Source organism: Aphanomyces invadans (assembly GCF_000520115.1).
Source record: "Aphanomyces invadans strain NJM9701 unplaced genomic scaffold supercont1.1, whole genome shotgun sequence".
Taxonomy (NCBI): domain Eukaryota; phylum Oomycota; class Saprolegniomycetes; order Saprolegniales; family Verrucalvaceae; genus Aphanomyces; species Aphanomyces invadans.
In genome coordinates, this window is record NW_008580146.1 from 947,985 (window position 1) to 961,302 (window position 13,318).

The 13,318-nt window shown below is 54.0% G+C and overlaps 5 protein-coding genes across 5 annotated transcripts; 1 reads left to right on the top strand and 4 right to left on the bottom strand.

The window, feature by feature from the left end:
• Positions 1 to 659: 659 nt before the first annotated feature.
• Positions 660 to 2,558, bottom strand: H310_00259 (hypothetical protein; the record flags this gene model as incomplete). The annotated part of the gene is made up of 1 exon (XM_008862967.1): positions 660 to 2,558. The coding sequence occupies one exon, from the start codon at positions 2,556 to 2,558 to the stop codon at positions 891 to 893; it is 1,668 nt and encodes a 555-aa protein (XP_008861189.1). The 3' UTR covers positions 660 to 890.
• Positions 2,559 to 3,070: 512 nt separating this feature from the next.
• H310_00260 (hypothetical protein) lies at positions 3,071 to 5,035 on the bottom strand. Its single transcript, XM_008862968.1, has one exon. The coding sequence runs from the start codon at positions 5,029 to 5,031 to the stop codon at positions 3,094 to 3,096; it is 1,938 nt and encodes a 645-aa protein (XP_008861190.1). The 5' UTR covers positions 5,032 to 5,035; the 3' UTR covers positions 3,071 to 3,093.
• A 115-nt stretch (positions 5,036 to 5,150) lies between these two features.
• Positions 5,151 to 6,117, bottom strand: H310_00261 (hypothetical protein). Its single transcript, XM_008862969.1, has one exon. The coding sequence runs from the start codon at positions 6,101 to 6,103 to the stop codon at positions 5,432 to 5,434; it is 672 nt and encodes a 223-aa protein (XP_008861191.1). The 5' UTR covers positions 6,104 to 6,117; the 3' UTR covers positions 5,151 to 5,431.
• Positions 6,118 to 7,584: 1,467 nt separating this feature from the next.
• On the top strand, positions 7,585 to 11,883 carry H310_00262 (hypothetical protein). The gene is made up of 5 exons (XM_008862970.1): positions 7,585 to 7,724; positions 7,771 to 7,938; positions 7,997 to 8,934; positions 8,987 to 9,223; positions 9,275 to 11,883. The coding sequence occupies exons 1-5, from the start codon at positions 7,607 to 7,609 to the stop codon at positions 11,846 to 11,848; spliced, it is 4,035 nt and encodes a 1,344-aa protein (XP_008861192.1). The 5' UTR covers positions 7,585 to 7,606; the 3' UTR covers positions 11,849 to 11,883.
• Positions 11,754 to 13,015, bottom strand: H310_00263 (sugar fermentation stimulation protein). The gene is made up of 2 exons (XM_008862971.1): positions 12,511 to 13,015; positions 11,754 to 12,465 (listed from the first exon to the last, which is right to left on the bottom strand). Exons 1-2 carry the CDS (start codon positions 13,003 to 13,005, stop codon positions 11,911 to 11,913), a joined length of 1,050 nt encoding a protein of 349 aa, XP_008861193.1. The 5' UTR covers positions 13,006 to 13,015; the 3' UTR covers positions 11,754 to 11,910.
• Between the last annotated feature and the right edge of the window lie 303 nt (positions 13,016 to 13,318).

The following is a 13,318-nucleotide window of genomic DNA, read 5'->3' on the forward strand; positions in this document are numbered from 1 at the left end:
GCCGCGATCGCACGGCGCGTGGGGGCATGCAGGGCACACACATGTGACACTGCTCTGAGCCTCTCCATGCAATGGATACAACTCACCCCATGTCCCATGCATTTGGAACTATATTTGACCGAAATATATCTCCTTTTTATATGAAATAATGGCATCAATATTTTAGCACAATTCCAACACGACAATAGTATGACTCGATGTTGAAGTCAATGCATAATTGCACCTGACAAGTGTGAATTTCTCGCCCCACCGGAGGGTGTTTTACGTAACGAACGATGTGGCGAAGACGTGAGATGAGCCAGTGATCTGTCATGCAGCCAGCATCGCCCGTGGCTGGCTCGTCGAACTCAGACAGCTAGCTAGACACGCGAGGGAGGGGTGGCTTTCGTGGCTGGACAAAAGGACCGAGAGCTCAAGACACAACACGGTTAGAGCGTACATTCCACACGAATGGGATCGTTGTTGGGCAGTTTGGGGGCCAGAGGTAGTGCAAGTAGTTGGTCACACTACGTGTGCACAGCTCCATCGGCGCCTGTCACGAGGTGCCGTGCGTTCTTGTTGATTGGACTTGTGAAACAGCACAAGCCGCCGTTGGCGTATAACGCCGTGGTTTCCTCGATTGCGAAGTCGATGTATGCCTCCAAGCCATCGCTCTACCTGACAACACAAGTTAAACCTTTGTGATTTGTCTACTGCGACTTGCGCATGCCCCCCTCCCCTTGTCTATCGGCAGTGCAACAGCTTCATTGAATGCACTGGGGCTAGCACACGGGTAATGTCTGTACGTACGTCGCTTCGATCTGGATTGTCCCCTCGACACTCAGGAGCACATCTCAATTCAAGTGCGCCACGACGCGGTTGGAGCGGTCGCGCGGGGGGGGGGGTTGCCGTCACGGTATTACGGTGACAGGATGATGCTTGTCATAAACGTCGTCGAGGGTGGCGGCGCCATGTTCGTCCGTCGGTGAGGGTACGTCGATGCCAAGCGCTTGCTGAATTTCGTTGTACGTCTTGCGGTTGGTCTCGGGCACGAAAACGTACGTAAACACGACGGCGGCAACGAGGAAACCCGAAAAGACCAAGAACGCGTAGTTTCCAAGATGACCAGGGTCCGCCATTTGGGGGAAATAAACCGACACGAAAAAGTTGCTGGCCCACGTGAAGAACGTGCCAAACGCACCGGCGCGGGCGTTCAGGTAGTCGGGAAAAAGCTCGTTCGCGACCATCCACGACATCGGCCCGATTGACAGGCAGTACGCCGACACAAACACAACGAGCACACCCACGGCCCCGTACTGGGCGAGTGTGTCGTTGCCGTGGCAGAGACACAGAACGAGGCTTCCGCCACACAGCGCCATGATGAACATCCCGTACAGCAGCAACGTGCGGCGGTTGAATCGATCCAACACCTTTGCGGCAAACACAATGTCGTGCATCCGGGCGACGGCGACAATCGTGTTGGCGTACCGCGGGTCATGGATACCAATGCTGTTGAAGATGGACGCCGAGTAGTACATGATGGCATTGATGCCGCAGAGTTGCTGCATCGCGCACAGGACGCACGCGATTCCGAGCTGCTTGCGGTATTTGTTTGTGAACAGAACGGTCCAGCGCCGTCGGGAGGCGGAGAATTCACTCGCCTCGTCCGTGTGAGCGGCAACCATCGCAGCCAAGATGACGTCGGAGTCGTGAGGGAGGTACAGCTTGACGAGCGCCGTGTGGGCGAGCGTGAGTTTATTCTTGGCAACGAGCCACACCGGGCTTTCTTCCATCCACGGCAGCAACACCAGCTGCAACACCCCGATCAAGAGCGGCGCCCCCACGAGAATTCGCCATGTAAACGCTTCCGACGTCATGCCATAATGTACAGTCGTGACAAGCAGCACGCCAAACGAGATGCCGACTTGGAGCCCGGTTAGAAAGAAGCCGCGCATGTTAAGCGGGGTGATTTCACTGATGAGGACGTTCGAGATGTTGATCGTGCCTCCCGAAGCAATGCCGGACACAAAACGACCAAGGGCAAGGACATAAATCGTGCCAGACGCAGCTTGGACGATGGCCCCAGCAATCATGAGGAAAGCATTGAGCGCAAGCCCTTTTTTTCGCCCCATCACGTCAGCTGGAAGGCCACTTCCCAGTGCACCGATGCCACCGCCCACGACCCACGCTGTGGTCGTCATGACCCATTCGTGGTGCGAGTGGCCCCTGAAGAGGACGCAGTAGTCTGGAAACTTCTTGTCGATGACAGGCACTGGCAGTTGACAAACTTGTTTGATGTGGTACTGTTTGTAGTTGAGTTCGGACATGAGCCAACCAAACTGAATCGCACCGAGCAACGCAATCGCCACCGTGATGTCAAACGCCCGCGACGGCTTCAGGGATTTCACTTGTTCTTCAACGAGCATCGAGTCCAATTGGCTCATGCTTTGCGACGACGTGAGGCGGCGATGCTGCTGAAGTGAGTGCGTGCGTGCCTCGTCGTGCAGGTAGACATACCCTTCGCCCGTGGAGGGCGAGGCAATAGCAGTGTCTTGTTGGCACAATTCTCGGGACGCCATCGGAGTTCAAAATGTTGGAGCAGTGGTCGAGGCATCGTGTTGGCAAAGGCACGCAGGTTGCATCAACATGCCCATGCCCATCACCACGGAATGTTGTCGATACCATTTCAGTCCATTCGTACCACACCAGATATTGCCAATTTTTCCCCCATTTTGGCGTGGTTTTGGCAGTTTTGTTGTGGTGTGCGAAATTTTGTTCCCGCGGATCTTTACACCGCTAACATTACCATTACCTGAAGTTGGCTTTCTTTCGAGTTCTACCACGTGAAGCGGGGGGTGCTGTGGCGTGGTAAAGCTGTGGTGTGATCTGGTGATGCACAGACAGCCCTGCTGCCACAGACGCAAAAGCGCCCAGCTCTCCGCGTTGTAACCTTAAAAATTGTCGGCGACATCGAATGAGAATGCAAACTCAATAAACGAGGTGCTGACTCCGGTGTCCATGAACTAGTACTTGACTCTCGCTGTCCGTTTGCATTGAACAGACTGGGTGCCAAACCTACCAAACCAAGCACTCTTGAGTAAACACGACGGATCATTACATTTTAAACGTGATGATGTAGCGCAGGCGTTGTTGGCTCTCTTCATACACGAGGTACTCGTCGTGGTGAAAGGACGACCGCACGTTCTCGGCATGTACCCGTCGCCCAACGTGCACGCGGACATCGACTCCATCGATTTGCACGATCCTGTCCTCGTCCGGGTTCGGGTGCAACGTGCCTTTCGCGAGCACTGAGTCAAATCCGGCCGGAGCTTTGGTCAGCCTTGAATCGTCCTGGTGGATTTCATGCATCGTTCCCATGGCGGCTTCGACCAAAAACAAACACCCAATGTTGCCCCCGTCCACCCGAGTGCTTCGAACGTACGATTGGGATTTTTCCAGCATGTTCGCAAGATATATGCCTTTCCCGACGCGACCGCCGGACGACGGCATGATTCGAAGACCGGACTTGAGGATTGCGGCCACAACGGCCACATTTGTACCATGCCACAAAAGTCGGTGGTTGGGCGTGCTGGCGAATTTTGAGAAAGACGACTCTTCAGGGTTTCTCCGAACAGCCCAAATGTGCTGGACGTCCATCGTCCCTCCAATGCGTCGTGAGTTGGCAATATACTGCATGATGACTTCGTGCATCGTGTCCGATTCCGTCACCAAGTCCAGGTTGCTGTTGAGCTCGGCGTACTTTAAGTCCAAACAGTTCTTGGCCGCGGGGGCGCCGGCCCCCAAAGACTTCTCAACATCTTGGGCGACGACAATGTCATGGAGCGTCGACAGCATGTCGTACTTCTCCTCGACTTGGGAACTTGTCTTGAGGACTGGCGGTATCGTGGATCGAGAGTACGCATGTGGAATGAGCTGATAGAACTTGGCCGACAGCGTTTGAAAGAAGCTTGTGGACGTTTGACCTGCTTCGAGGGCGTCTCGGATAGAGTCAAGAACTGCCACGCCTTTTTGAATTTGGTTGATGCTGAGGGTGCCAAGTGGCATGCGCTTCGGGTCCAAGTTCATGCGAACGAGCTCGTTCCGAAACATGTCCTTGTCGAAGATCATGTGAATGAGTTTCTGGGTCGGGGGTGCAAGTTGCGACGGTATCGAGTCGTCGCCGATAACTTTCGGGGACGCATCAGTGGCCGCAGCATCCCTGTCGTCTAGCTCGACGATCTCGTACGCGCCCTTCTTGGGCACAAAGTTGGCGCGGTCTTCCCACTTGTTTTTGGATTTGTCTTCAAACTTCTTGCAAAAGCATCTCTCAGCATCTTCAAGCGTATTCCAAGGACCCCAGAGCTTGACATTGCCATCTTCTCCGACGCGCCCCCATCGACTGTAGACATCCCATCGCTGTGGAGCCACTTGCACGAGCTGAATGCGGTAAAACTTGTTCTTGCTCGTCGATGCCGTGATCGACACTTGGTTCAGCATGACGTCGTAATCCCCCACTACCGTATGATGTGGCGATCCGACACGCATATAAATCTCATCCAACTGGCGGCCAACGGGCTTGGACGGAGTCACAGCCGGGATATTCGGTGCTCCAAAGTTGAATCCACTTGAACATGGCGTCGTGAACGATCCAAACGGATGCAACGCGCAACCTTGTTGCCCCGAAACACCAAGTCCGAATGACGTAGTTGTTCCAGGGATACCTCCGAACGACGGGGTTGCTGAAGCGAACCCTCCAAATGTGATATTCGTCCAAGGCGAAGTCAAATTTGCAAATGCCGACTTGTTCACTGTCGCCTGCATTGTCGGCATGGATTTCTTGATCCCAATGGCCTTCTTGTTTGCCTTCGGAACGTTTAGCGGCTTCGTCGATCCGGTCGCACGTTTCATCTTAGCGGGCGTGGGGGCGGTTGGTGCAGTAGTGGCTCTCGTAGAGCTACGAGTGACTCGCTTCGTAGGAGAGGTAGGCGTCGATGCGGCCTTTCGCTTGTGGACCATGATCGAGATGACGAGAAATGGAAAATGACATGGCATCGCCCCTGACACAAGTAAACGGGTGAAATGACCATCATTCTGCATCGAGTTCCCGTGCACTTGACAATTGAATACTCCAAAGTGCAACGACATGCATTCCACGATGGGAAAAATGTACAACCCGATATAGAGTGATGGTACATGCACAATGCTGCCGAAAAATAGACTTGTAAGGGGTGGGTGCTTCGAAGCTGTCGAGAGGTGGCCTCGTCGTGATCGCCAAAGTAAGCAGGCGAAGGCACCTGTACCTTGGAGCGAGACGATTTACAATAAAGAACAGGTATCCGACTCTGCACGGCGTCTGTATGTATCAGTAGCAGTCGTGGAACGATGCAAGCCACAAGAACACCTCATGCGAGACGTACGAGACGTATATGGCACGTTAGAATTATTCGTGAGTTTAGATGAGCTTCAATCCCTTGAGGCCAACAATCAACAGCATCCCTTCGACCGTGACGATAGCAATCAACGACAAGACAAACCCAAGGCCATGGCTGCCATAGCCAGTCGTGTAGCCTACTTGGTGAACAATTCGACCAACAGCAAACAACGCGGTCGCAACAAATACAGGGAACGCGAACACATTGCCCGCCAAAAGTAGACCGGCCACCAGCGAACCGTAGTTTTCAATCATGTGGTGCAACGATCGGTTTGCGCGGTTGTACGCCCCCACTTCGCCGTCGTCAATAAAAACCACAGCATTTTCCTTCGCATCTTTGCCAATCGCCTTGTAAATGAACGGGTTCGACCGCAAGTTGCCAGAGTTGCGACGCATGATTTGGCCCTTCAAAATCGTCGCTGGATACATGTTCACAATCGCCACCGTGCGACCCAACAGGACGATTGCTAGGGCCACCCAGTGCAGCTCGTTGCCCAACACCACTTTGATGCGCTTGTCATACGCAGCTTTCGGCCCAAAAGTATACACGGCAAACGCGATTCCAGTACCAACGGCCAGAGGAATAAGTACACCGCCAAAGAGGGCGCCATACGAACTCTTCTTCTCAGCCTCCGTCAAGGCGGGGAGCCCCGAGTCAAGCGTTGCTGTCTTGGCGCCGTTGTCAGAGCCCATTGACCGTGGGGAATGCAAATTGAAATATGAGCGGCCACAACAATCTGGGGCGGTCCGGATGAATATCCGGATTTGACAGTTGATTCTGGGCACAACTGGTTCGTGAACGTTCGAGAATTCGATAGCATGGTACTTGGGCCCTGCAAGCTCCACGTAGTTTGCGTCCTTGAGTTGGGCCATTGCCTGGAGCCCTGCTGTTATGCTTCAGGTTCTGTACTCTCCCTTCCTCCACGTGTGTTTACTGACTGAATGCAATGTAGACATGAACGAGATCACTTTATGGTCGTTGGTGACCATCTGTTACATTCTGGCAGCAACCCAAAAATTCCATTTTGGGACGATTTATTCCATATTGAAATTGAGGTGGTCGTGTCGTGTCTGGGAAAGTTGGCGAAATATTTTTCTTGGCCCCAAAATAGCATTTTTGTATTGCAGGGTCCTGGCTGTGTTTTGTTCTCCAGCTGTAAGTGTGAACATCACGTTTTGCCGCCATTAGATTTCAGCTCGAACGTCGATGAACGCAGTGGTTTTTCAATACGCCGCATGGTAGCCTGTTAACTTACGTTGACAGCTTGTTTGAAAGGCTACTATATCACGACCTTGGCGGGCGAAGGGTAGGTTGACGAGTTCCTCCATGGAAACCCACGGCGCTTTCAAAACCTGTTCCGCAAGCCACCAAACACGAATGCAACATTGCTGAAGCATGAATATTGGATGTAAGGGCGTGTTCATCTTCAGCCCTATCTGGCCAAATCGGACGTCAACTCCACCCGCAATGGAATCATTTTGCAATGTCGACAATGGAATATTTTTCTGAATATTGCCCGACGGGAGGTAGTTTGCAGTCTCAGCAGTGTAAACGAATACTAGTCCTCCGGAGTATCGCTTGTGAGCGGATTCTGGTTTGTACATATAACATCAACTCCACGTGGTAGACGCATACATCGAGGCATTCCCATGATTGTCGTGGCTACGCCAAATCGACAATCCTTCCCACGCAGAATGCTAGAGCTAAAATAGAAGTAAGGGCACGGTCGATTCCGTGTACAAAAAGCCACCAGAGCCACACGCCGCTGATTTCCTTCATGCCTTGGAGGGCTCAGTTCGATCGACTGTACTTGTAATTCACGGCAAAACCTGACCTTCCTGTTACAGTATTGCACCTTGGAACTTGCTACCTGTGTCTCGCTGTGTGGCAACTGGGGCCACATGCAATTGTATGCTCCGTCTCGCTGTGGCGCTGTCGGAACTCTTTCAACGTGAAGAGTCTACGATGGAAAAACATCGAATCTCAAGCACCACGGTCGGCCGACATTTATTCAAGTCGCATATTCGTCCTGCCGACCATGAATGTGGTTCGAGAGCAGCGAGTCCGCGACAGACGCCCGGCAATTGACACATCCTGTCCTTGAATCCGGATATAAGACCGTATCCGTACGATCGGCGTGTATCATTTTGGCCAATAAAATGGTCGACCTGAATTTGAATCGAATTGCGGCGTGGATGGACGGAAGTATGGCGCTGCAAGAAGTCCCTCTCGTGTACGTGGACAACGAGGATGCCACGATCAGCCTTCTCACATCAAAGTTCCATCAAACCCCTCCATACACACCTCCCCAACGTCCGTATTCATGCCTCTTACCACCCGTCGTCTCATACTGGAGTAGGCGTGGAGAATTTGGCTGGTGGGAAGATTGTCCGCCAGTCGTGCTTTGTCAGTTTCCGCGCGATTGGGAAACAAGTACTCTTGTCCCAACATGTCATAGATAGCAGCGTAAGTTCTGGCACAGCTGCGCCTTCGCCATTTTCCACGTCCTTAGCAATCCAACTTCCTGGTAAGCACAGCGTCACGTCACGTTCGACTGTCCGGTCTCCAACCCTGTTCTGTTGCAGAGAGTGTGGCACGAAACGGCGTGAGCGTGTTTGAATCTGCTGATAAACAGTATTTGTCTGTGTGCGTCGTGACGGCGGCAAAAACGGTCCATCGATTTTGCTATAAGCTCGACCCGATTCTCAACTTTGCTGATGCCGCTCGCGACGAAGTCGCGTTTGCGATGACTTCTCTATCGTTTCAGACTTCCATTTCGTCAGTGTGTTGGCTTGACGAATGTAATGTCGTCGTCGGTGGCGACAACGGCGCAGTCCTCGCCATCAACGTTGGCCTTTCGATCTTTGGTCACTCCGCGTCTTCGTTTCATGAAGTCCCGCTAACTGACCATTCGTTGCTCAACTGGGTATGGCAAGGGCTTGGCCTTCAGTCGAACCAGAAACCTCCGCCGATCGTTGCAATCGCCGCCGTGCCAGATGTCGACGATGCTTCGACCTCCGATACGCTTGTCGTGACCTTGTCGGCCGACTTGGTGCTTCGCGTGTGGTCGTACGAACATCAGAGCTGCCTGTGCAACCAATCCCTCGGGACCCTCTTGGAACTAGACACAGCGCATCAAGCGACGCTCCACTTCATTCCTTCCTCGTCCGACGTTCGACTACTCATCCATGTGACGTCGCTGCAACCGTCCAAAACAAAAGAAATCGTGCTACTTCGGGGCACCTTGACGTCCAAGACGTTGGACCTGGACGTTGCGCGCCGCTATGTCGTAGACGTCCCAGCCGCTGTGCGCTTGGTGGACTTCATCGTAATGACACCAGGGACGCAGCTCGTGTCCGTGTGGCGCAGCGCGACCGAAGACTTCGTGTACGTGTTTCCGATTTCGTTGACTGGACCCAAAGTCATCTTGGGCGAACGTGTCGGAGGGATGGACACGTTCGCCCACCACCACGAGATGCAAGACAATCAACTCAACAACACCGACGACCTCACTGACATCGACGTACGATCCCGTTGCTGTGATCATTTGCATTGATATAGGTGCTTCATGCTAGAACTTTTACCTCGAGCGACTGTTTGCCCCCACCCGGTACTCTGCAGACTGCATTCGCCAAGCCATCGGTGGGCCTTCTACGACCGTCACTGCGCTCCCAGAAACAGCCCTCCGCCGGCTCGTCCTCGAGGCTGTGCATCGCGAGACCAGCGCCCAATTGTTCAAGAGCAGCCGCCATGAAAAAGAGTCGTCTGTACGAGCGTCGGTGTGGATGCAGCTGCTCCAGAAGTGCACCAAGGTTTGCCCACTTGCCAATCATATGCGAATGGCTGATGTTGTTGCGGTGTAGCTATGGGTTGTCGAGAACATTCCACTGGGTGTTGCAACATCCTCGATCGCTGGCTCGAGCGTCCTATTGCGCCGCAACCACACGTCTATTTTTTTTCCGTCCACGCACGCGATCCTCACCAATTCGTCGGCGGCGGCAGCGTCAAACTCACTGCACGACGAGCTGGCTGCCATCCTCACGTCGTACTTTGCCTCGTTTTCGTACAGCGACGTCCAAGCAGCGGTCGCTCGGGAGTGGAACATCGATCTTCACGTGGACCTAACCAGTTCCTCGCTCCTGGATACACTGCGCAGCGCACTTCAGCACGGTCTACTGCACCCCCCCAACAAAATGAAGGACCAGGGGTCGTCCCTGCCAAAGCTGTTGGCCCGCATCGCTCCAATTTTGACTGGCGACGCCACAGCCCAAACGGCAATCTTGACTACGTTGGTGGATCAATTGGCACTATTTGACTCTGCAGCATTCAACGCGGCCACCACCGGGGTGAGTAGCTCCAGCGCTGGGTCTTTGTCCACGGATCTTGGCCTCGCGCTGCACCGAATGGGGACCGTCGTGGTGAACGACATGCTGACGGCGACCTTTTCCTCCTTGTGCTTTCTCACGTTCCTGGACGATGCTCAGCCATCTTTCGTCGCCCCGGCAACGCTTCAGCACATCTCGGCGTCTCTGTTGCCGCGTGGTCTCGCACTCCTGCGAACGTGGGTATTTTATCAGTGGCTATTTGGTCAACCCTCGTCTGGAACGCAAGCCATGCTCGTTCAAGACTTTGCGAAGGACACAGATGTCGACATTGCCGTTCCATCACTGGTGTCGGACAACTTGACGGCGGCGGTCCTGTCCCTGCTCTGGAAAGTCCGCGATTTGCCTGCTCTCGCATCATACGTGCACTCGACCAAACAGCACGATGTCCTCCGAATCGTCGCGCGCTACGCATTGCAGCGCCCACAGGAGAATATCACCGAAACAGAGGTCCGCACTGACATGTACCTAGCACGCCTTTTGGGCGACGCCATGGTGGCGGAAGCAGCCGTTGCATCGGAGCACAACGATGAATCTGGCATTACCCATGCTTTGACCCGATCCATTCGCAGCTACATGACTGTGCTGGATTTGGAAGCGCAGCAGCTCATCCACTCGCACACGACCGACGCGTCACTGGCTACTCAACTGTACGACATCACGACCCACTTGAAAGAGAGCGTTCCACGCCAATTCGCTGCCAAGTTTATTTTGCAGTTCTTGCGAATGGCGTTGGTACATGTTGGTGGCAACCTTGCGGCGGCTGAGTTTGTATGGTACAACGTGTTCAAACTGGCACTGACAGAGCATTTGTACGATGAAGCACACGTTGCCCTGCAGCATATCATGCGCGGCGCAGACGCGTCGACTGTGGACGATTGCGTGCGGCATTTCGTGCTGCACCTGTGTGACGCTGGGCGCCTCGACATCGTCGTCGGCTTTTCGTGGGGAGCGCTCGAAGCCAAGGTGGAGGACGTTTTGCAGTGGCAAGCAGCAAACACCCACGCAAACCTCACAATCAAGCGTACCTCTCAAAGCGCAGTGTCGGTGCTCCGACTGTTGTACAGCTTCTTTGTCAAGCGCGGTCGATTCACCGCGGCGTCAAAGGCCATGCACGCGCTCTTTGTCCGTCTCGAGCCTGAAGCGATCAACGCCGACGTCCTTCAAACACAGCGCGACGCGCTATTTGCTGCGACGAATGTGCTTACGTTGGTGCCTGAGCCCCATCGGTGGTTTGTCACGCAAGAATTGGCGTCCGATGCTACCATGAAGCCAGCCGACTTGCAAGTGGTCACAGTCGCCGACCTGCACCGGGAATTGGTCGTTATTCGCGGGAAGTTGCTCTTGTCCGACTCGGTGCCGAGCGTGACGTTGGCCGGCCAGAGTGGCAGCGAAGTGGTGTCCCTGCTCTTGAAACACCTCACGCCTGAATCAATGGCCAAGAGTGTTGCACTTGCTGTTGAGATCGCACGTGTCCACGATCTAGACGTAAAGGTTGTTGTCCGCGCCGTCGCCCGTGACTTTGCCTTCTCTCGCGGCTCGGAGGTGCATCTCCAAATGCTTCTTCGTCACGTCAGCTCGTCCGAAGCGTATTTGGCGGCCATCAGCACGCTTCTGCACTTGCATGCGCCTCTGCCGCAATGGCTCACGCGCGCGACAGTTGCTTCGGGTTCGTTGGCCGTTGTGGCCCTCCTTCGGCTGTATTTGGATTACGGTGTCCTCGAAGAAGCCGTCGCGTTGGCGATCGATCACTTGATCCCCAACAACGTGTCTGAGAAGACTTTCAAAATGGCTGCTGCATCGGACATATCGCCGAAGTGGATGCCGTACGACCTGCTGGACAGACTGCTTGACGCGTGTGATGCCATCATTAACGAGGCGGAAGACGGCGTGGCGGTACTTCAGTGCAACTCCAGTCGCCTGAAGCACCAATTGACGGAGTATTTCAAGTACGTCAAGTCGGTTGACGCCGCCGCGACTATCCGTCGGCAGCACGAGCTCTGCTCAGCACAATCGAACCCGCTTGCGAGTTCTCCGCCTTGGTCGGCTCATTAAAATACCATCATATTCATACAGATTGATGTTGGGCATTGTGGTGTTGACACATAACGTGGGAATTAAGCCTTCGCTTGGGGGGGCAAAGGGCCCAGTAGCATAACTCGGGGCTTGGATGAGTCCAAGGCACAAGCATACGCGTGTATGACCACCCCCGCCGCCTTGGCTTCCTCGCAGTGGGCGGCAAAAGCAGGATCATGGACTTCGCTTGGGGCGAACGCCGTGCAATCGCCGCGTTGAACGAGGAAGACAATGGCGGCTCTTCGGCGCTGATTGTTTTGAATGAGATGGACGAGCTCCTGGACGTGTTTCGACGCTCGTGTGGACACTGTGTCTGGAAAGACGGCACACCGTTGTTGAGGCATGACGTCAGCAGTGGGCTCGGACGCGTTGGCGAGCGTGACGCTCTTGACTTCGACGAAAGTATCAACTCCGTCGTCGGTGGTGACGACAAAGTCGACGCGGCTGTCCTTGGTGTGCTTGACTTCAGCTTGGATGGACATGATCTGTCGATGGCCCACGACTTCTGGTAGCCATCCATTTCGCAATGCGGTTTCCACCATGCGGTTGGCAGAGGCCGAGTGTACGCCCACCCACGTCGCTTCGTTTGCATCGTTCTACTCGACCGTCATCCAGGCAACAACACTGCCACAAGTACATACCACGACTTGGATGTACTCCAATGTATGAGCGTACTTTCGTTTCGCGTTGTCGCTTACGGAGAGTCGGACGGGGGCTAACGGGAGGTCCAGGAGCCCAATCATGGGACCTGTATTGGGACAATGCACAGTCACGACTGTGTCACTGTTGTCGAGCTGTACGTCGGCCAAGAAGCGTTTGTACCGTTTGATCAATTTGCCTGACACAAGCGTTGGAAACTCATACACGATGCGATCGCCTGAAACTGGAGTCATGGCAATGAATCCAACCGGTGATACCTTCCGCTTGGTTGAGGAAAGAGGTACATCCTGCGGAGTGGCAGTCTTGGCGTTTTTCACGTTGCGCGGCTTTTTGATTCGGACCACTGGCGATAATGGAGCATCGCTGACGGGTACGTCCTTTCTCTTGGACGATATCGAGCGCGAGCGCAACTGGCGTTGGGGCGCGGCCGCCATCGTCCTGAACGCCCACCGCTGGAAGGTGTGTACCGCCGCCATCACGATAGCATTGATTCGCTTAAGTGCGATAGTACGTTTCAACGACTTAGGAGGGCACACCCAGTAAGTACTAACGACTGTTCGACACTACTAGCAGTACTACTAAATGCCAACACCACCCTAGATTACTAGAGAGGGGATATAAACTATAAAAGGTTGCGTCCTGGCCATTCGATCTGGTGGTCGCGTTTGTTCACACCCAGTCATTTTCAATTTGGTGTTGAAGAGGTCAGATGAATAGAGGAATCGCGGAGCTTTGAAACAGTGATGTACCTTTATGGTCTCGTTCGTATGAAATCGTACCTCATTAGGT

Bases quoted from the DNA above. Each gene is read 5' to 3' on its own strand.
- H310_00260 (XM_008862968.1), bottom strand. From the start codon at position 5,031: ATGCCATGTCATTTTCCATTTCTCGTCATCTCGATCATGGTCCACAAG.
- H310_00261 (XM_008862969.1), bottom strand. From the start codon at position 6,103: ATGGGCTCTGACAACGGCGCCAAGACAGCAACGCTTGACTCGGGGCTC.
- H310_00262 (XM_008862970.1), top strand. From the start codon at position 7,607: ATGGACGGAAGTATGGCGCTGCAAGAAGTCCCTCTCGTGTACGTGGAC. The intron at 7,725-7,770 runs GTCCGTATTCAT...ATACTGGAGTAG, and splicing joins TCCATACACACCTCCCCAAC to GCGTGGAGAATTTGGCTGGT. The intron at 9,224-9,274 runs GTTTGCCCACTT...GTTGCGGTGTAG, and splicing joins TGCTCCAGAAGTGCACCAAG to CTATGGGTTGTCGAGAACAT.
- H310_00263 (XM_008862971.1), bottom strand. From the start codon at position 13,005: ATGGCGGCGGTACACACCTTCCAGCGGTGGGCGTTCAGGACGATGGCG. The intron at 12,466-12,510 runs GTATGTACTTGT...ACGGTCGAGTAG, and splicing joins TGGAGTACATCCAAGTCGTG to AACGATGCAAACGAAGCGAC.